The sequence below is a fragment of the Fukomys damarensis genome, unplaced genomic scaffold, assembly GCF_012274545.1.
Source record: "Fukomys damarensis isolate Sample0158 unplaced genomic scaffold, DMR_v1.0_HiC HiC_scaffold_3, whole genome shotgun sequence".
Classification (NCBI taxonomy): Eukaryota; Metazoa; Chordata; class Mammalia; order Rodentia; family Bathyergidae; genus Fukomys; species Fukomys damarensis.
Genome location: NW_022900915.1, coordinates 26,774,297 through 26,796,018, shown reverse-complemented (window position 1 = coordinate 26,796,018; position 21,722 = coordinate 26,774,297). Strand labels below are relative to the sequence as shown.

Sequence of the window (21,722 nt, the reverse complement as noted above, 5' to 3'; positions counted from 1 at the left end):
CTGAGATTTTATGTATAACGAAGAGGAATTTCAAAGTACAAAGCAATAAATACCAGAGAGGAGATAGAGGGTGTGTGGGAGCACATGTGTTATGTAGAAAAGTATGTGCTGTAAGATCTATGAATGAGTTTAGAAACAAGAAGGGAATTCTTGGACAATTCCTGAAATTGAGAATCAACCTTTAAAACATGAGGTGAAACCACAACAGGGAGTATATTTGTGTATGTTTTGATGCAGAATGGTGTATGACATCAACAAGAATGCTCCACACCCAAATGATGAGAACACAGGGCTAAAAAGGCTCTCTGTGCAAACAAGACTGTGACAAATTGGTACCATAGCAGAAATAGCAAGGGAATTTGATGCCTACACATTCCCCACTTTGAGTTCCGGCATAAGTCAAGTAGCAGTAATGATTGTACCTACCTTCAGCCCAGAAAAAAAATGCATATGTGAAAATGTTAGAGATTTAGAATAGAAGTCAGACAGATGGGATATGGGATATTCTTTGCCAGAACTAAGTTGCTTATTGCAACTCAAAGAATTCTTACATTACATAAAGCAAAATTATATAGAATGCTTCCTACCTCACCCTGAGACCGTTCTGTAGGAGGCAGCCATTAGGTGACTAGAGAGTGAGTCAGAGAGTGAGTACCTGCTATGGTGTGGAGCTTACATGTCCCCCACAGTCTTGTGTGGAATGCTTGGTCCCCAGCTGATGGCACTATTGGAGATGATTGGACCTTTAGAAGTTGGAGACTAGTTGGAGGAAGTTGGGTCAATGTGGGCAGGCCCTTGAAATACCTATTGGGATTCTGTCACCTATCTCTCTGTATTTGCTTGGCTGCCCCCATGAGATGATCAGCTTTGTTTTACCATGTGTTCTCTACCATGATCACAATCTTTCTTTTTTTTTTAGTGAAGCTCACTCAGGTTTTGGTGTGTTTTTTTTTTCTAAACTGATTTGTTTTGTAAATAATATGCAATCCACAAATGTCTATTAGTTGGTAAGTATCTTTTAACAACTTTAGCTATTAGAATCTTAGATCCAGATGAATGCTGATGTGTATTAAATGCATTATTTCCCTCTGTTTTTAAAAGCATTATTTTTAACTCATATTTTCATTAGATTTCTTCAATGATAACCTATCTCTCATTGCTAGGTGTCACTGACTAGGTGTACTGCTGGTTTAACAACAAAAATTCAACAGCAAGAGAAATACTGTTTCACTAAAATACACACCTATTTGGAGATGCTTCCTTATTTAAAAAATGTTAAAGTGAGGAAAGGAGTGTTGCTTATAATCAAGCATGTTTATCTTATTCTTTTAGATTATACATATTTTGGTAAATCAACACGAATTGTTTGAAGTACAACACAAATTTAATCCAATAAAAAAACCTTGCAGTTAGATATAGTTAGCTATGATCTGAAGAGAAGGAGCCTTAGCAGGCGGTTGTGTTTTCTTGAAGGTAATTGACCAAGTATCAGTTTCTTAGTAGTAACAGAGAATTGATTATCCCCCAAATATCTTTCACATTAAAGCTCCTGTTACCACATTGTCACTTTCAATCAACAGAGTCTGTGTTCTGGAGATAAAAGGGAGGAACTGCGGTTAGGATTGGCAACTGCTGCCTTTGTTGCTGTTTAAGGAAAGAAGCTAATTGTACTCACTGGATCCTTCCGTAAAGGCACTGGCGATTGAACGCCCTCCTGCTGAGCTGCATCTCTTCCTGTCCTTGAGTGGCTCCCTTCTCCTGGTCCACTGTTCAATTGCATCTTCCTAGGAACCATCACTGGTTCTTCCACCTCTTATAGCCAATTCCTGGGACAACTTTTGGAGGCTCCTGACTTTCAAATTCTGATTAGATTAAATGACATAAGTACATGAAGATAGAGCGTGAAATGTTCACTCAAACAGAAATCACAGATCAGACAATAATTCTATTAGATCTGTTCATGATTTACTTGCTAAACTTGCATTTATTTAGAAAAAGAATTCTAATGATCACTAGCATACAAACTTTATGATACTTTTTCTGTTGCACATCTTGATTCAAAGTGATGAAAGGGAAAAAATGCAAAAATACATGAAGGTGTTGCTCATTTGATATTTGAATCAATAATGACTTGAAAGACTTTATACAGTTCTGAACCGCCTCCTCTGTCGTCACAAAGAATACTATAGTGTATTGTTACAAGAAATAAAGTTATAAATAAATAATTGCAATGTGTGATTTCTTGATAGCAGCCATTCTTTATGGAGTGAGGTGGAATCTCAGTGTTGTTTTCATCTGCATCTCTCGAATGACCAGTGATGTGGAACATTTTTTCAAATATTTACTTGCTGCTTTTACTTCTTTGTCTGAGAAATGTCTGTTCATTTCGGATGCCCATTTTGGAATCGGGTCTTTATATTTGGGGGGACTGATTGTTTTGAGTTCTTTATATATCCTTGATAATAGTCCTTTGTCTGAGGAACAGCTGGTAAAAATTTTTTCCCACATTGTAGATTGTCGCTTAGTTCTGTTGATGGTTTCTTTTGAAGTACAGAAGCTTTTTAGTAAGATGAGACCGCAGTTGTTGATTCTATCAGCTAGTTCCCGTGCTACTGAGGATTTGTTCATAGTCTTTTCCTATACCAATGTCTTCCAGAGTTCTGCCTAACTTACCTTCCAGCAAGTTTAATGTTTCTGTTTTAATATTTAGATCTTTAATCCATTTGGATTTTAATTTAGTGCATGGCGAAAGATAAGGGTCTAATTTTAATCTGTGGCAGGTTGATATCCAGTTTTTCCAACACCATTTATTAAAGAGGCTATCTTTCCTCCACTGAGGATGGTGAGCTCCTTTGTCAAAGATGAGGTAGCTGAGTACATCTGCATTTGTTTTTGTGTCTTCCAGTCTGTTCCACTGATCCTCAGGCCTATTTCTTTGCCAGTACCATGCTGTTTTTATCACAGTGGCTTTGTAGTATAGTTTCAAATTGGGAATTGTTACACCTGGTGCCATGTGTCTGTTGCCTAAAATGGCTTTTGCTATTCTAGGTCTCTTATGGTTCCAAATGAATTTTTGGATTTTTTTTTCTAGTTCTGTGAAATATAGTGTTGGAATTTCAATTGGCATTGCATTGAATGTATATAGCAGTTTTGGTAGTATGGCCATTTTCACTATGTTGATTCTTCCTACCCAGGAGCAGGGGATATCTTTCCATTTTTTTATATCCTCTTCAATTTCTTTTTTCAGAGTGCTGTAGTTTTCAGTGTAGAGATCTTTTGCTTCTTTTGTTAGATTGATTCCTAGATACTTCATTTTTTTGGATGCTATTGTAAAAGGAATTTTACCCTTATTTCTCTCTCCGTGTGTCTGTTATTTGTGTATAAGAAGGCTACTGATTTTTGGATATTCACCTTGTATCCAGATACTCTACTGAATCTGTCAATTAAGTCTAGAAGTTTTTTGGTGGAGTTTTTTGGATCATCAATGTACAGTATCATATCATCAGCAAATAATGACAGTTTAACTTCTTCCTTTCCTATCTTTATTGCTTTAATTTCTTTCTCTTGTCTAATTGCTGTGGCTAATGTTTCCAGAACTATATTGAAGAAAAGTGGTGATAATGGACATCCTTTTCTTGTTCCTGATTTTAACATGAAGGTTTTCAGTTTTTGGCCATTTAATATGATGTTGGCTGATGGTTTTTCATAGATAGCCTTTATTAAACTGAGGTATAGACCATCTATTCCAATTTTTTGCAGGGTTTTTTGGCAGGGTTGTGGGGAGAAAGGAACCCTTCTCCATTGTTGGTGGGAGTGCAGACTGGTGCAACCAATATGGAAATCAATATGGAGATACCTCAAAGAGCTTGGACTGGAGGTTCCATTTGACCCAGCCATCCCTCTGCTGGGCATCTTTCCAAGAGAACTAAAAGAATCATATCACAGAAAAGTATATGCACCCATGTTTATAGTGGCACAATTTGTAATAGCTAAATCTTGGAAACAGCCCATTTGCCCATACGTTGGAAACTGGATAAAGAAGATGTGGTTTTTCTATAAAATGGAATATTACTCAGCCATAAAGAGCGAGAAATTAGATTCATTCATAGGAAAATGGATACATATTGAAGATATACTCCTAAGTGAAATAAATAAGTCAAACATGTGTAAATACCGAATAGTTTCCCTGGTGTGAATAATCTGCAATAATACATAAGATCCTAATAAGATTACTGACATTTAGAAATGGGAAGAAAGGAGCTAAAGGTGTAGGGTAGGTGGGATGGGTAGGGGAAGGGTAAAAAGGGAAAAGAAAAAAATGTGAGATAATGAAAAGATGAAAATAAAGTGTTTGTAGATGGGGAGGGGAGAAGGGGGTGAAGGGAGGGCAGAGGTAAGGGAAAAAATGAGAATCAAGACTTGTCATATAGAGGTACAAGATCCCAACAATGAATGTAACTATACTGTATCCCTAAAATGTACCAATAAACTCAATTAAAGCTGAAAAAAACTAACTGCAATGCAATTAAACCTTTAAAATGGCTGAAACAACCAGAATAAAAAGGAAATCACATTAGGAGAACATATAATACTTAATATGTAATTTGATAGACCAAAATTGGTTAAGATTTTACTTTATTTCATAAATAACATAGATTTAAAATGAGTCAACTCTTGTCTTTTGTTTTATTCTACTCCTAGTAGCAGATGAGCTTTTACAATTTAAATTTTGTAAAAATCTAATTCATTTGTAAAAATTTATTCTGAAAACTGTTTACATAAGCGGGTACATCTTTGATAAATTGTATGCTTCATTTATGTATATGATTATTAATAAAATTTTATATAACAATTTAAATTCACTTGACAGGGCTAAACGGGTGGTGAGAGAGTTGCTACCCAGTTGCTCTAATTTTCTATGACTCCATTTTCGATTCTTACCCATTTCTTGGAAAATAGAGAGACAACAGCAAAACAACATCCACCCTACCATATTTAGTGTTCACTTTCTTCATTCTAGTTTCCACTGTGCTGGTGATCAGGCTCATGGTGATGAACAAGGCAACTTTCGTTTTATGAGATTTTACAGAGAGATGGAACTTTTTAAAAATCCCATAGCACTGGCCTCTGGCTATTTTTTCTAAAGCTTGCTGTACTTTCCCCATTTTTTGAGAATGACAGTCTTCTTTGGCCATGAAGGCATTCACAAGAGGGAAGAATTTTCCAGGGTCAAACATTTTACATTAAATGACAATTATTTTTAGAAACTAGTGGAATTTTATTTTTAGAAACTAAGGAATTCTTATAAACCTGAGGAATTGTGTGGGATGAAAATTTGCTGTGTGTTATGGTTAGAAAAATACACTGTCACTTTATTGAGACAATCTATTAATTCATTAAAATCTAAATAAAAAATAATAAATAACAAAAAATAAAGATATTTTATCACCGGACTATTTTTTCCACGTTGTGAAGGCTTTATTTTTCTTTTTTATTCATTAAGTTTATTGGTACATTTTAGGTATACAATATGATGACATTCATCATTGGGATGCAGGGGAATGGAGGAAAATATTAGTATACAATAATGACATTCATCATTGGGATGCAGGGGAATGGAGGAAAATATTAGAACCAAGGGCTTTCTTTGTAGTATAGGTGTCTCTCCAAAATTCATATGTTGCAACCCAAGATGAAATGTGTTGCTATTAATAGACTGGGCTTTTAGGAAGTGAATTAGCCTTGAGAGGCTTGACGTCATTAATGGGACTAACATCTTTTAGAAGTGCTGGAGAGGACCAGATACTTCCTTATGCTCCTCAGCCTTCTGCCATGGGAGAAACTGCAACAAACTGCATCTTGGTAGCAACAAGGAGCCTCAACAAGGAGCGCCTTGATCTTGAACTTCTCAGCCTGCAGAACTATAAGAAACAAGTTTGTTCTCTCCTAACATTACTTAGTCACTGATATTTTGTGATGTAGCAGCATGGATGGCTGACACACCTTGGATGAGTGTAAGAGTGGAAGGCTGCCCCATTCAAAGCCAGGGGAGGCAGAGGAAGGGAGTGGGCAGACCAAGAAGAAGAGGTGGATCTGGAAAGACCTTGCTGGAGGGAAACGCGGTCACCACTGGCCTGGGACCCTGATCTTGGGCCTGTACTGAGAAATGCGTGTGGACAGAAAGCTCGCAGTTTCACCATATACCAGCTTTTTGGAAATGATCTTAACAGTAATTGTCTCTTATATGAAAAGGAACAATTTTCTATTCATCTTTTTATTTCTAGTGCTTAGGGTAAAGCTTGGGATCTCAAACTTCCTCATATTTCTATTCCTTTCTGCCTTGGTATGGTTTCTTGGAATCACTCCTTTAAAAAAAAAGGGTTTAGGGGAACAAAATATCTTATGGATTGCATGGAAATTTTGTGTCACATTACATATGAAAGGCTAGTTTATTATAGGTAAATCTGTGCCATATAAAATATCACCTAATCCTTCTCATTATCTTTCGTTTTCTTGGGGTGGCCTAGTTTTGGTTTCCTCATTAAAATTTTGTATGATATAGGATTTCTAGCTCTTTGGCATAGATTTTACAGATATATTTCAGTCCATTTACAGCTGAAGGACTCAATCGCTGAGCAAATACCTTTTTTTCTCCCCAAACACATAGCATTACCTGTAGAGAAAGAACTCAGTATTGAATGCTTCAAGGTTCAGACTGCATCCAGTACACCATACTGGTTCTGTTGCTTCCTGTCACACACTCACATCCACCTCTTCTTGTTATTTGGCTTAGAGATCACATACTGTTTCACATTCAGTTTTTATCATCGGGAGATTCATACATATTTAAAAGTCCAGGTATCCAGCTATCTTGAAAAGTCAGAAGGCCTGGCTGAGCTGGACTCAGTCTTCTCGTTCCTTCAGGACACACTCTCTCCAGTGTACCAGCACGCTACGTGTTCCCACGTGTGGTCTGCTTTACTCATTGACATTGTCAGTCTGACTCCTGCAGACAGTCCAGCCTGTGACCTTGAATCTAATTAAGTCTTAAATGTACGTACGAGGTGGACAGCACTAGGTAATTATGAGATTCAGCAGTCCTGTCTGAGAGTCTTAATCTAAGGTACATCATAGACTATGAAGCGTTAGAGGACCCCTTGGAAAAGGTAAGCATAAGTTTGTGCTTATATCAAATTTGTAATTGCTGGTCAAATGGTCCAAAGAATTCAAGTTCTCCAGAGCAATCTATACTCTTAAAAATTGGCACCATCCTGACATGAGGCATACATATTTTAGTGACAATAATGTTGAACAAGGTATACAAATATACACGGCTCTTGGAGAGTCAAATATGTGCAAGCATTTATAGATTTGCACATTTAAATACATGTTCTACAACTATTTTAATTGCTGTACTGTTTTGCGTTTATCTTTGAGTGTGTTAGTATGTGATCCAGGCAAAACACAAAACTGACCTGACTTCCCTGCTTCTATCCAGCAAATGCTCATTGAGCATCTGCAGTAGAGGACAGGATTGTCTGGTGCTATGGATGTAGTAATAATAACAATGGGAAAGATTCATACCCTCATGAAGCCTACATCGTAATGAGAGAAGATAACATAAAAAACAATGAATCATAGCACCTATAAAAGGAAAAAATGGAAAAGGATTTATTTAGGTTTATCTGCAACAAGGACAGCTCAGATTGAATTTGTTTTAAGAAGACCCTACTGAGTGTACTACATGAGAAAAATTTTTAAAAAGACATGAACTTGTGGACATTTAGGGAATGACTAGTACAGAGTGGAGCCCGTGGAAAGGGTCCAAGACAGGATGTAGGCCGAAAGGCTGTAAGATGGTTAGTGTGGCTGGAACATACAGATCAAGGGCTCAATGACGAGTAAAAAGCTAAAGGGTCAGTTTTAGGAACAGCCTTTTGATGAACTAGAGAAACACAGCGAATAAGTGGCGGGGATTTTTTACCAAATAGGACAATTTCTAAGTTCACAGAAGAGTAATCTCAGCTGTGGTTGGAATCTGGTTTGAATTACCAGTCAGCATAAGGAAGTGTGTCTTGCTGGGAAAGGCAGTACAAGGAAGAGTGTGCCTCTGTGGTAGGAGAGCCATCCAGAGGAAGATGTTCATCCGGGTTAGCATGTGTCTCCAACTCTGGAAGGCGTGAGGGACCTTGTTATAGGTTCCCTTGCATTTCTAACTAATGCAGTGTAGCAGGTATTGGGAGTAAAGTCACTGGTGGGAGGTATGTAGGCACTGGGAAGCAGTCATTCTGATGGACAGTCTTCCCTTTAGCGTATTCATGTGAAGCAGGTGACTGTATAGTTTTCGTACTGTGTTAGGGTATTTACTTTTTTTTTTGGTACCAGGGATTGAACTTGGGTCTTTGTGCTTGTGAGACAGGCAGCAAAACCACTGAGGTAAATCCCTGGCCCTTGGGCATTTACTTTTTATAAAGCAGTGTCACATTTTGTATCAATATTTATGTAATAGATTAAATTGTTTGTATTTTATTTCTTTTAAATTTTAAATAAACATTGAGCAATCAATATTTTCTCCTACTCATAATTTTTTTCATTAAAGATTTAGAAGTAAAACAACAAAGAAGAGGTAGCTTCTCTCCTAAGTTTCATCATTCTAAATTCCATTTCTGAGCATGTTGGGAAAGTTACTAGCACTTGGGAGGGAAGCACTTGCTCATTCAAGATGCATTTTAATTTACAGCATGAAACGGTGCTAACACTAAATCTAAAATAATTTGGACTCACTGAGAAAAACAAAGGCCTTGTATGAAGTGACCAAAAGGACCCTGTGCTAATCCAAGGCTGAAAAACAGACAGTAATATGCACTTAGAAAAGAGTTTCCATCCTAAATGTTCTTGTCTGGAGAGCTTCTGGGTTCTGTCAATGGTTTGAGCAGGGCCAACTAATGCACAAGGGAGGTCAAAGGTCAACAGGAGGTCAAAGGCCCTGTAGATGGCCCAGTCAGGATTAGCCATAGTTGTTTCTGGTTTTTGTCCTTTGCTTCGATTACTATTCCACACAGCCTCCTAGGACATGCATAACTGTGTTTTTGAAACATCACAGCAGGTTCAAAAACACATTTTATTACAAACGTATTCTTCCCATTCTTTGAAACATGCTTAGCCTGCAAGAAGGAAAAAAATGGTGGATTATTTAAGAGTGGCAAAAGGCTAACAATTTCCTACAGAATTTATTTGGCAATACATCAACCTTTTAAAGAGAAATTGATTTTTTTTACTTTATATTAAACTGCAGCCTTGGTGATTTTGCTATGCACTATTTATGGGTGGAGTGGGTGGTAACAGACAGAAGCAGGATGATATGCGCTTCCTTGTATTCATCTAATTCTAAAATACTCATCTTCAGCAATAAAGAAAAGAAATCCCAAGCAATAAAAAAGTCCTTACCTTAAGACTTTTTAAGGTTTAAATGTGTAAACATATTGTAAGTTAAATAATCTGTATAGCCTACCATACTCTCCAAAGCCTTCTGCTTCTGAGGAGACAGCCAAATGTCTATTTGGTGACAGTAATTATCCTTTGAGTCATATTTATTCTCACCTCCTTCAGAATTTGGCCAGAATGATGCACTCTCTTGGTATTCTGCTGGCTCCTGGGGAGAACTGGTTGGTCCAAGGCTCTTTTCATCTTGGTTATCATATTGGTCTGCATCCCTGGGTAGCGTTTTCTCAATAAGAAGTAGCTCATCGGTAGCAGGCACTGCAGAGTTGGACTCAGCAATGTTTAATGGAAAGTCCATTTGGAAACAGACTTCATTGTGAGTCTTACTGGACAGATCTTCAGAATCCCTGTGACAGGCATTCTTTTACATTGATATTATCTGACATTTATCTTTTTCATCATTTCCCACAGAACCGGATGACTCCTTAGGGTTTCTCATTCTTAGAGTACAGTTAGAATCAACTGTACCTTCTTTATCATTTTGAGTAATTAATTTTCTCTGTAGTTCATCTGTTATTAAGGTCATGAGTGACCCTTTTTTTGGCTGGGGACTGCCATGTCTGGGGGAGTTGCCCAGGTCTCTGATTGGCCCATTTTTACAGGTTTGGGGCTAATACTATGGAGTGGCTCCCAGCATCTAGGCTGCTGCAAGACACAGGTCCGAGTGTTGGACTCTGTGCATTCCTCCTGTCCACTAATTGCTGTGTGTTTTCGTAAGAGTCATCACTTAAAATGACTTTGCTAATGTCTCTGTCAGTCACATCACCATGGTTTTTCTCATGGCCTAATACAAACTCAGAGCAGTGGTTAAAAGAAAATGTATGTCCTGGGGTCTCTTTAGTTTCTAAATGTCTGGTGGCCCAGTGAGCCAGACTAAATGAGGTAGAAGGCTTCAGAGCACTTTGACTGGAAGGGAAAGATAAAACATTTGAGTTCTCACCGTCTTCTACAGGTGGAGTTCTGCTGACTTTGCAGTCAACATTAGCTTCCTTTTCTCCTTTGAACTGTGTACTTAGAGAAGACCAGGAGCAAAAATCAGACTCTGAGCCTTCTTGAATGTGAACAATGTCCATAATGGTACTTAGCAAATGATTTCCTTCTGTGCTTTGCTGCATATTTGAGTCTGTTGTGCTATTTCCTGAGACATCACAATTGGTTTTTCTCTCTCTATCCTCCTCCTTAGGATCCTCTAAAGGCATTTTATTTACATCTGTTTTACTTAAACTTGTGGTCTGTAGGGTATGACATGAAATAGGACAAATATTCATGTGAAGAGTGTCAGCTGCAGGGAAATGTGACATTTGGGGGTAATGCTGACTAGTTTGAAAAACCTTCTGCTGAGAGATGGCAGATTCTCTCTCAGAACCATCTGAATCTGATGACAGTGAGTCGGGCTTATTTTTATCTCTCTTAAGAGTTGAGATTAGAGAAGCCACAGATATGTCAGAGTTCTTCATCTGAGCAGTGCAAACATTAGGAGGAGAGACATGCAAACCATCTGCAATTTGGGCCCACTTTCTAGGGTGCTTAGCACCAGACTGTAAAGGAGACCTGGAAGATTCTTCTGTGGTGTAGTTGGAGGAAATGTCTCTGTGTTTGCTTATTTTCCTCCTTTTCAGATGAATTATGTTAATTAAAATATTCTGTCTCTTACTCATTTGTTTAACCTTAAGTTCTTTTCCTACAATGCTTACTTTTAGTGAGGGGCTCTCAGTTCTGGCACCTTCTCCTTTGTCTTTTGATGGCACCTCAAATTTTAATTCTTCTGCCAATTTATTATTGAATCTAGGAAAGCGGCTTTTGGTTGTGCAGCATCTCCTAATGTGCCCAATGGGAAACAACCAGTGACATGCTGGGCACCTCCTTGTTGAGAACTGAGTACCTGTTTTACAGAAAACGTTTTTCTTGATTTCTACTTGTACAGTGAAAGCCCCCCATTTCACTTCTGTAATAAACTTATGTTTTCCTGGGTTAAAACCTTCTACTGTGCTTGGGAAATCCTGCGGTATAATAGTTTCTGATGATTCTTCACAGTCATTAAATATGACTGCTGGCAAGACTTCATTTAGCTGATGAGAGACAGTTGAAGGAGGATCATCATTTCTTTTCCCCCTATGTATTTTGCTGTCAGATGGAGTCTGTTTCTTGGCTTTTGGAAGCAAAGAGGAATTCTGCTTCCCATCCACAGATGCGGACATCTGTTCACCTCCATTTTCCTTAGATTTCCCTGATGCCCCCGTCTGCTGAAACACAGCCTCTGAGATGTCTCCTTTGACTTCCTTTTCAGCATCTTTTCTATTTTGTTGGCATGCGTGACCAGAAGGCTAAAGTATACCTAGAGAGGAAGCAAAAAAAAAAAAAAAAAAATCTGACTCTTAGAGAGCAAATGTTCCAAATTCCAAGATGAATGCAATATTCTTTGTATTTTAGGTAATAATTTTTCATTCATTTCAGTATGTTAATTCCTTTCTAATAAACATCTTATTGAAAATTATTAATTCTCTTAGAGTGAAGACTAACATATACTTTTAGGAAATAAGGATTTAATTAAGCTTTACTAAAAACAACAACTTCCAAAAGTAGGTGAAATGAACATTTCAAAAAGCATGTACACAAGCAAATTTTAAATGTAACTTCATGATAAAGATCAAGTTGTCCTGAACAGGTATTTGAACATGGCATTATACTACAACCTATGTTGAACTCGAAATAATTTAAAATAGTAGCACCAAAAAAGAGGAGAATAAACAGGATGGAAGGGGGCTGAGGCAGCTCTGGACAGCCTTTCAAGCAAGTCTTGTCATGCTTTGTCCCTTCTTCGGGGTGGCTTCATGAATGTATGCGCTGTGGCATCCAGGTAGATGACACCAACGAGCAATGCAGGCTGCTGCACACACATTCTCTGCTCCTTAGCTCCAACTGAACCGTCATGTTAGAAGCCAGTCTAGTATCATTTTCCAAGACGGAGAGGGTGCCTGGCTCCACAACGAGTCTGAAACCCGCTTCTTTCTAAGGATTAGTCCAAACTTCTGAAATCCTGTTTTGATGATGATGTAGGGGTGGGTTTTGGCCCAGGGACTATCAGTTTGTGGCCTGTGCTCCTTTGCTCTACAAAGTTGAAATATTTTACTATGAGAAAGTTGTAAGACTAAGCATGGGACATCAGGTCTTGTGGAAAACATACAAAGAACTCATATTCTATTTAAAACTATATCTGAAAGAAATTGTTTGTGAAGAAAAAGGAAGAAAGAGTAAAAAATAATTAACAATGGCACGGAAATTGATGAGGTCTAAAAGTATATTTTTAATAAGAGGATGAAAAAGTAGAAATTATTATTTATAGTGCTACTTAAAAGACTACTAACTTAACTTGATTTTATATATACTTATCTACTTTACATAACTATTTACAATTGTATAAATAAATATATAAAGTAAGTGAATAAATTTTATTTAACAGGAAAGAAAAAAAACAAGCATACTGAAGTAAGTTGAAGAATCTGACCATTCCTATCTGTCTCTTTTCTAGTCCAAAGGAAGGGCTTCTCTTGGCAGGTATTGAAATAATTTCCAGTGGGCTTGGTTACAGTCTGAGAGCTGTAATGCAGGAGTCATGGGAGAAAAGGCATGGAGACACAGCTCTCCAAAGCCCATGTATAATAGAGTGCACAGACGAGAACAGTGCGCAGACTGACGGGCTGTCTTCTGGAGCAGATTACAATTTATTCTTAAAATAACACCTTGCAAAGAGCAGTTCAGTTTATAGCCATTCCAATTTTATAATTTTACACTTTATAGTCCCTTACAATTGGCTATAGTGAAATGTCTGCAAGGTAGAAGATAGAACTACAATGCCTTGATGACAGATTTTGAGAATGGGGGTTCTTAATGGCATGTGTCCATGTAAATGTTTTTATTTAAATTTTTACTATGTATGCTACACATTTTTAATAATTAATGCAGAAATGTACACATAATAAAAGGTCAAACTTTAAAATCATCGTATAGATTTATCTTCCTACTTTTGTAGGCATCCCTGTAGACAGGGCAGTAGTTTATTTTATACATAATTTAAAAAGTATTAAATTGGACTTACATACTGTAGAATTCAAGACTTCCCATTTTTTATAGGCTTTTCTTCTTTTCCTCCTCATTTTGGGAAGCTGTGGGTCTTCAGTTTTTATTGCCCTTTGAAAGCATCACATTTGAAGTTATTTTCTATGTATAATTTTTATTTAATCAAATTACTGACTTCCTCATTTGGTAACAATTAAGCATAGTATGTTTACCTGGTTTCTCCATAGTATTCACACACTTTATTGCCATAATTATATCTTCTCTTCCTGTTAATTTCTTTCCTATTCAGTGCATTGCTACATACTGTAGGAACATTCAATACATATACATAAATACACATATGTATGTATGTATGCACACGTATACACAAATTCGTAGACTTTTAGGATGCAAGTTGTAAAGTTATTAATTGATCAGTATTTTATATTCCATTTTTTCTCATCTTAATGGAAACATTTCTTTTCCTAATAGAGACTATCATCCTAATAGCAATTTTTTGTGAAGTTGACCCAAGTACCCTCTCATAGTCTTTGTAATTTTGCTAAATTAAATGTGGTAAAGAGATGGCTTTTCTTCAATATACCAGCATCATACACACATAATTGAGTATTGTAAGATTGAATCCACACACTGGCAGAGTCAGCGACTCTTTCTAAAAAGGCTAATCTTTGCCTTAATAGTAATACAAAGGATTGTATTTCCTGTTGATGTCTTAGGTAATGGAAAGTGATAGAGAAAGTATCAGGGGGAAGGCAGTCCTCTTACTTGCTAGGTGTCACCTCAAATAGGCGTCTGCCTGTGCTTAGAGCTATGTCTTACTCTATTTACTTTGCTATATTAAAAGAATTAAGCTATCTCCAAATATGCAAGGGAAACAACTTTCCACAGAAGCTGCTTTGTTTGTTTTGTGTTTTTAGTGTATTTGGGCAGATTGGGCTTTTCTATACCTTGGAGGTGAGAAGCTTGGCTTATATTTGTTTTATGAGAAACTTAAAATGGGGCCTATTTGTGGTGAATTTTGCCAAACATTTACTTAAATCCTTCTTAACTAAATTCTCTTCTCACCTCTCTCCCATCATGATTTCAAATCCTTTGTATCCTATAAAGTCTCAAAGCCTTTTTTCCTTTGGCCATGTTTCTGATGTAGGACAATTGATACTCTTTTGAAATTTTCCAATCCTTTTTTCTTTCTTAGTAGCACAACTAAGTCCTTATGGCTGAAGTGGAAAGCAATAATTTTTTCTTATTAGGTCAGTGTGCGGACTGGGTTAGTTGGAGGATTGCAAACTCATAATTTAATATCTTTTTATCCTTGTCTTACATGTAATGGGTTTTCGAATTTAAAAAATACTTCAAAAGCACTTGACTGGGTTATAAATTACATCTCTATGATTTCAGACAGAAAACACTGCCTGCTGCACTGTGTTCAGTGGAGAACACTCTGGACTTTGACTCCTCAGATCAGGGTTTGTGCTCTGCCTCTGGGGCTTACTTAGCAGGTCACGTCGTCTCTGAGAGACGTCACACTCCGCGTGATGATTAAATTTGATTGTGTTAACTTAATTGGCTTGAGAGCTGTTCAGGGAAGTGGAGCGCACTTCTGGGTGTTTCTAGGTGGATCGTGGAGATGTAATTATATTTGGTCCTTTTCCCCTTCCCTTCCGGTACTGTTCCCCTGATTTGCTTTCCACTTGCCATGAAGTGAGCAGCTTTCTCTGCCACGTCCTTCCGCCATGTTATTTCAGCCTTGGTGCAAGCCAATTATGGACAGACTCTTCTAAAACTGTGAGCCTAATGAACCTCTCCTCAAGTTGTATGTGTTAGATATTGTGCTTCAGCCATGGGAAAGCTGACTAATAATATAGGTTGAGTTTCCTTCTGGACTAAGACGGAAATGGTAACAAGTTCTACCTGACAGAATTGCCTTGAGAAAACACATTTGAAGATATACATGGCTCCTGGTATTTTTTGTTTTGTACTTTATGTGGGTGGTGCTGGGTATTGATTCCAGTGAATCTTAACCTCTCATAGAATCTGTACACAAATCTACTAAAATACAAACAAATAGCACTCAGCACTGCCCAGTTTTGGGAGACCAGTCATTACATCAGAGCTCGAGGTGAGTGCTCAGTTGAAACTAACCAAACTATAAATTATCTTTTGAGCTAGAATGTCTAAAAGACGTTTTAAAGGTCACCTCATCCAAAGCTCTCATTTTACAGGGAAGAAACTGAGACAGAGACTGCCCTTGCCTCCTACATCTCATGAACATTGGCAAACCGGGTCTAGAACCCAGCCTGTTAAAAGTTAGGCAGGCTTCCAAGAGCATATATAGATGGCCTGGGATTCTTTTGATCATAATGAGAAAGCTTTATAAACAATTTGCATATTAGCTCTGAGAGAGCACAATTTTGTTCCATAAAATCAAACGTACCACTGTGTATGTACCTCACATCTAGCATAGTGCCTGACATGTAGCAGGCACCTAATAAGTATGCATTAGATAAACAGTACAATAATGTATCTAATTATGTTTTTAATGCATTGCCCACTTATGTTTCTAAATATATTCTTTTGAAAATATCATATATATACATATACACATGTATTTATACATACACAGATGTGTATATATATCTATATATAGTGTATATACCATATATTTAATTTATTGATATACATATAGTATATATACATACAATGTGATATGTGTATACATATATATGTGATATGTGTGTGTGTGACACGCACACTATATTTATTTTATTGACAACCTCAGATATTTTGCTTTTAGAAACTCAGTTGTACACACTTTCCCCAGCTAGTTATTTCTCTTTCTCTGTTCTTCCATAAGGACCAGCGAAATCAGCTAATTACATCACCTGGAATCATTGACATAAGTCCCACGAGTAGCTTCTGGGGGTAATCTAAATTCTACTTTAATTCAGTGGTATAACAAAACCTTCTTCTTGTTGGACTTTTAAATATAGCATGACTTCAGTCGCATTATCTAAGCTGATCTGTAGCAAAATGAGGTATGCTGTTTCTGTATCTTCTTTTATGCCGGGGACCCTGTTTTCCTAACACGTTCCATCACTTGTGCTGTCCCTGTCTCTCCCTTCTTTTGGACAAAGCCTTACAAACTTATCACACAGAGCGTACTTGTAACATAAGCAAGGATGCTTTTAGAAAATTAAAGAATTTGAGTTTGATTCAAAAACTTTCAAGGTAGCAGCCCCTTGGAAAAATCAAACTATTTCCTCATACATGGCTTAGTTTTTAATTTTTAATTTCATATGGACACAACATAATCATTTCAAAACTTCCCTACTACAACTTTATGAAATGTATATATTTCCTATCTCTAAGACAAGTGTTTTCCACTCTGTTTCTTCCTAGTCCCCTATCCCTACTCCTTTTCTCACACTCTGGAGGAGGAGCTTGAGACATACATCACAGGAAACAGGAGCTGCCTGAGCTCTGCTTTCCAATATAAGAATTTACCAATCTTTGATTTGTATTGTGACCTATCAAATTGTCTTGTTTTGTGGATGATGTAAATATCACTGGACGACTTTTCCTGCAATTAATCTCTCCTTTACTGCAGTATCAATTTATATTCTGCCGTATCACTATGTTTACCATTGCACGTCTCTGTTCACGTTAACAGCAACACATCTGATGGCATTTGTCCATATTTTTGACGCCTCTCTCCTCGCAGTTTTTCCCCAGACCACTCCAAATAGGCTGTTATCTCCACCTAGCCCACAGAGAGGGCTCTTGTCCATGTCTCCACTACCATCCCAACTAATAAACTCAAGAGTCAGTTCTGTTTGACTTATCCTGCTCCTGTAGCCATCTTCTCTTAATTCATTTTGCCATATCTTCTCTGTCAGTCTCTAATATTTGACATCTTAATGATTCCTTTTACTTCTTTGCCTACTCTCTTCCTAGGAAATCTTGTTTCCATGGCTTTAAAAATATCTGTACAAATGATTCTGAAATTCACAATTTCATTTCTAAAATTCATAAGCTCAGTAGTTCAGGCTCAATTGTTTTATATATATATCTGAATATATATATCTGAATATATAATTGGAATCTTCAATCTATGATGTCTGTAACTGAGATCTTAATGTCCTCTGTTGTTTCCAATTATCCCCCTAATTTATCGATCTACCTGAAATGAACACTAGGCATTGTCCCTGACTCTACCTTTCCTCATCTAGTCCATCAGAAAGTTTGTCCTATTTTACTTCAAAACATTTTATCCCAAAGATGTCATTTATCTTCTACTCCATTGTTACCTCCCCAAACCCAGGTACTATCTACTTATCTCTTTATCTAAAATTTGTTTAACTGAAATAAGTTTCTAAATAATTTTGTTACTTCTATATTTGTTCTTTTGCTTATTTACATAGCAGCCAGAATGATTTCTTTAAAGTATAAATTAAATCATGTCATTTCTCTACTTAAATCTCTTTAATAGCCTTTAATTTCACTTTGAAAAAATGGTGAACACCTTACTTTTTTTTTTTAACACAGATGCATACAATTTAATTCTATCCACAAGTAAAGTGTATCACCACTAGACTGTTGGGTATACATTAAGGAATCCATTCCACTACAGATTTCCTAGATTTATATTTTTCATAAATGTTTAGTTGTTCTCTGCAAACTGCAATAAAGGTCAGGAATGTTACTATGATTGCTATTATATATCAACGGAATTGTGATGCCTTTATATTGAATTTTATAGTTCTTGTTTCCAACTAGGCTCTGACTCATTACTGTAATTCACAGAAGAACAAGGAAAAATGTAAACAGGAAATAGTAACAATATTTTTTTTTTTACTGAGAAATTACATAGTGGTACCATTTCTCTGAGAAAATAGTTGGAAGCTAAAGATATTTTTGAAAGGTATTGTTAGAAAATTTTACTGGTGTCACTTTTTTGACAAATTACTTAAAATTTGCCTATTGTATTGTTAAACTGAAATGTATTCCTTGAAACACCGAAAGATAATGCTCTATTACCATTAAAAGGAGGAAGATTCACAAAAGGGTAGATAATGATCACTATTAAAATTCTAGGAGGAGATTAAATTTAAAATAAATTCAGATGCTTAAATGCTCAATTTCCAAGGTAGTATATCATCTAGTTTCTTTGTAATGCCCATTGGTTTCAGTTTTCTATAGACTCTGAAAGGAATCTTAGTTTTTCTTATAACTTCACTTTCTTGATTTTTAACACAAAGCCTCTGTCCTCTGTACTAACTTTTGAAAGAAAATTTATACATGTAAAACAAGTTCTGAAAAGTTCAACTTTAAAAACATTTGCAGAAAAATATCTAAAATTTCCTTTAGAAGCATGTTTTTAAAAAACCTTATCTTTTATTGTTTTTCCTGATTTTTAATAGCATGGAATGTAAGGTATATTTTTGTCCTCAATTAAAAAACTTGTGTGTGAATAAAGGAGAGTTATGCAGAAAGATAGCTGTTTGAATAAATAAATTCCATGTATCAATTCGGTCTTGTACTCCGATTGTATGGGAAAGGGGATAAAACTCCAAATTTGGGACTTGGGAAGTAATTCTTAGAGAATAGTTTGTTAGTGTCATGGAACTAAGAAGCTTTAGTTATTATCAATGTTTACTGAAAGCTATTCTGTACATCTTCCTTCTGTTGAAAAACACAGGCAAGCAAATGCATTATATCCATAGTTAACCACATCTATATGGATATAAAGCTTGGATTTTGTTGGTTAAACTTTTAAAATAGAACAGCCACATCTCATATCTATGGGTGGGGGATAAAGCACTTGCCTAGTATGATTATGGCCTTGGCCAGTACTCTGATCTCCAGTACTGCAAGGAAACAAACAAACAAATAACAAATCTCATATCCAACAAAACTAATTTTCCTTTTCTCAAGCATCCTGTCTTAGTCACTTTCTTGGTCCAGGGACAAAATGCCCAACCGCACACTTACAGAAGGAGAGTCTCATCTTGGCTCAGTTTTAGAAGGTTCAGGCCATTGCTGTCAGGCTTAAACGCAGAAATGGCATGGTGGAAGGGCCCACTAAGAGAGGATAGGAGCTGGGAAGGGAGATACACACCCTTCCAGGTCACAACCCCAGTGACCGGCTTCTAACTAGGTCTCAGCTCCTTCCTCACAGCAAGTCAGCTGTGAAGTCATCAGTGGACTAATTCACTGATGAGTAGAGTGTACCCCACAATCCAGTCATCTTCCAAACACAGGAGGCTTTGGGAGGATACCCCAGATCCAAACCATAGGACGTCTTATGGGCAAGTTGTTGGGCCACTTAAGGAATATTTACGTCCATCTACAAAAACGATTCTGGGTGATTATTGAAGCAGGACTCTGTCAAGGCCTTGAATTCAAAGGGCTACATATCAAACATCCTCAGGGCTAAAACAGTCATTTGAATACCATCACCCTAACTGATGCATACTTGATCAAATATAACTGAATGGATGAGGCTAATCCTTGGGGAAGAAAAGCAGCCCATCTACCCTATACAAACTTCACCAGCATCTCTGAGGAATTAAATTTACATAGACTAGAGGATTTTGCAATGTGGAATTTATTAGTATCATTTGTTATTAATGTTTGAAAGAACTAGAAAAGAAAAATATATTGGTGAACTGAAGAGAAATGAATTCAAAACTTTTTTTGGTACTGGGGATTGAACCAAGGGATTCCTTCCCACTGACCTATATCCCCAGCTGTCTTTATAGATACGGAGTGTCTTATTAAGTTTTCCAGACCGACCTTAAGTTGAGAACGTCCTTCCTCAGACTCCTGAGGAGCTGGGATCGGAGGCGCGCACCACCACAACTGGCTGTCAGTTCAGTATTGCATGAAGTCTGATACATTAGGTAATGCAAGGAAGGAGAAATGTGAACTAAAATGAAAATGCATTCCACATACAAACTGTCTGTTATTTGTTTGGCTGAGGATATATCTGAAATAAGCTAGCCAACTGCCTCCTTTCCCATCAGAAGAGACTGGGAGATGGACACAGGCAGTGTCCAAACAAACATGGTGCTGAGGTGTACTTCACTTCTCCCTCCAGCAGGTTAGACTCTGAAAGTGAAGAGTATTCTTACTAAGGTGTCTGAAGGATTTTCCTTGCTTTATCCATTGAAATGGAAAGCTCTTGCTGATGTGTTGCAGCAACTTTCCCTTTCCTTTCTCACTGTATCGTGGAATGATTCTGGTGAAAGGAGTTAAGTTTTAGTTGGGACGATCTAGTTTAATCTATAACAGCAGGCCTTAGAATTTGGTACTCTGCTCTATGGGTACTCCAGACTTGATGGAAAGATGTGAATATAATGCAAATTTCAGGACTTTATAGGCTAGCATAGGGATCCTCGAATTTCAGTTCACTTAAGAAACTTTGAACCATATTCACGTGGCTTTTGAGATTCACCTTGGAGATCCAATATCTAGGTACATTATTTGTAATATGAACTCATTCCTTCCCTCATAGACACATACCAAGTAATTTTGATTCAGAAGCTCAAGCAAAGTGATATAATTGGTGTTATGGCTTGGATTAAGAACGTCCCTCAAAGCCTTATATCCTCAGGGGCAGGTGGGTGTTTGGAAGGTAATCAGGCAATGCCTTGCTGTAGCTGACTCAGTGTTAGAAGTGGGGTTGCTGTTAGAGGGTGGGTCACTGGGGCTGTGACCTGGTAGAATACATCTCCCGGCTGGCTTCTCCCTTTGCGCTGTTTCCTGGCTGAATAACCTAAGCAACTCTCCTGTGCTATGGGCAACGTGCTTTCCTGCCTTGGAGCCAGGGGACTGTGAATTATAACCATAGCCAAAATAAACCTCTTCTCCTTTTAGTTGTCAGTGTCTCGTATTTGCCCCAGCAATGAGGAAAGTGACAAAGACAAAAGGACAAGTAGAATGAAATTGACTGAGAAAATTTTTGAAAGACAAGATTTTGTCTAGGGCAGCAATGAGGAAACCTGCAGTGAATTCAGTTCCATGTCATTTCATTTCCCTCCTCTTCTAATTGTTTCACATTAAGGTTTGAATTTTTTAAAAAAATTTATCAATTTGGCTTAGGAACAGTTCTCTCTCTCTCTCTCTCTCTCTCTCTCCCTCCC

General features: G+C 37.2%; 1 protein-coding gene across 1 annotated transcript in view; it reads right to left on the bottom strand.

Annotated features, from left to right (window-relative positions):
* Window positions 1-17,366, bottom strand: part of LOC104851468 — a 117,328-nt gene extending 99,962 nt beyond the window's left edge. The window contains 5 exon segments of the mRNA XM_033765637.1: window positions 1,676-1,862; window positions 9,512-10,096; window positions 10,098-11,825; window positions 12,984-13,098; window positions 17,221-17,366. Coding sequence (XP_033621528.1) covers window positions 1,676-1,862; window positions 9,512-10,096; window positions 10,098-11,825; window positions 12,984-13,098; window positions 17,221-17,366 — 2,761 coding nt within the window.
* Window positions 17,367-21,722: the final 4,356 nt, after the last annotated feature.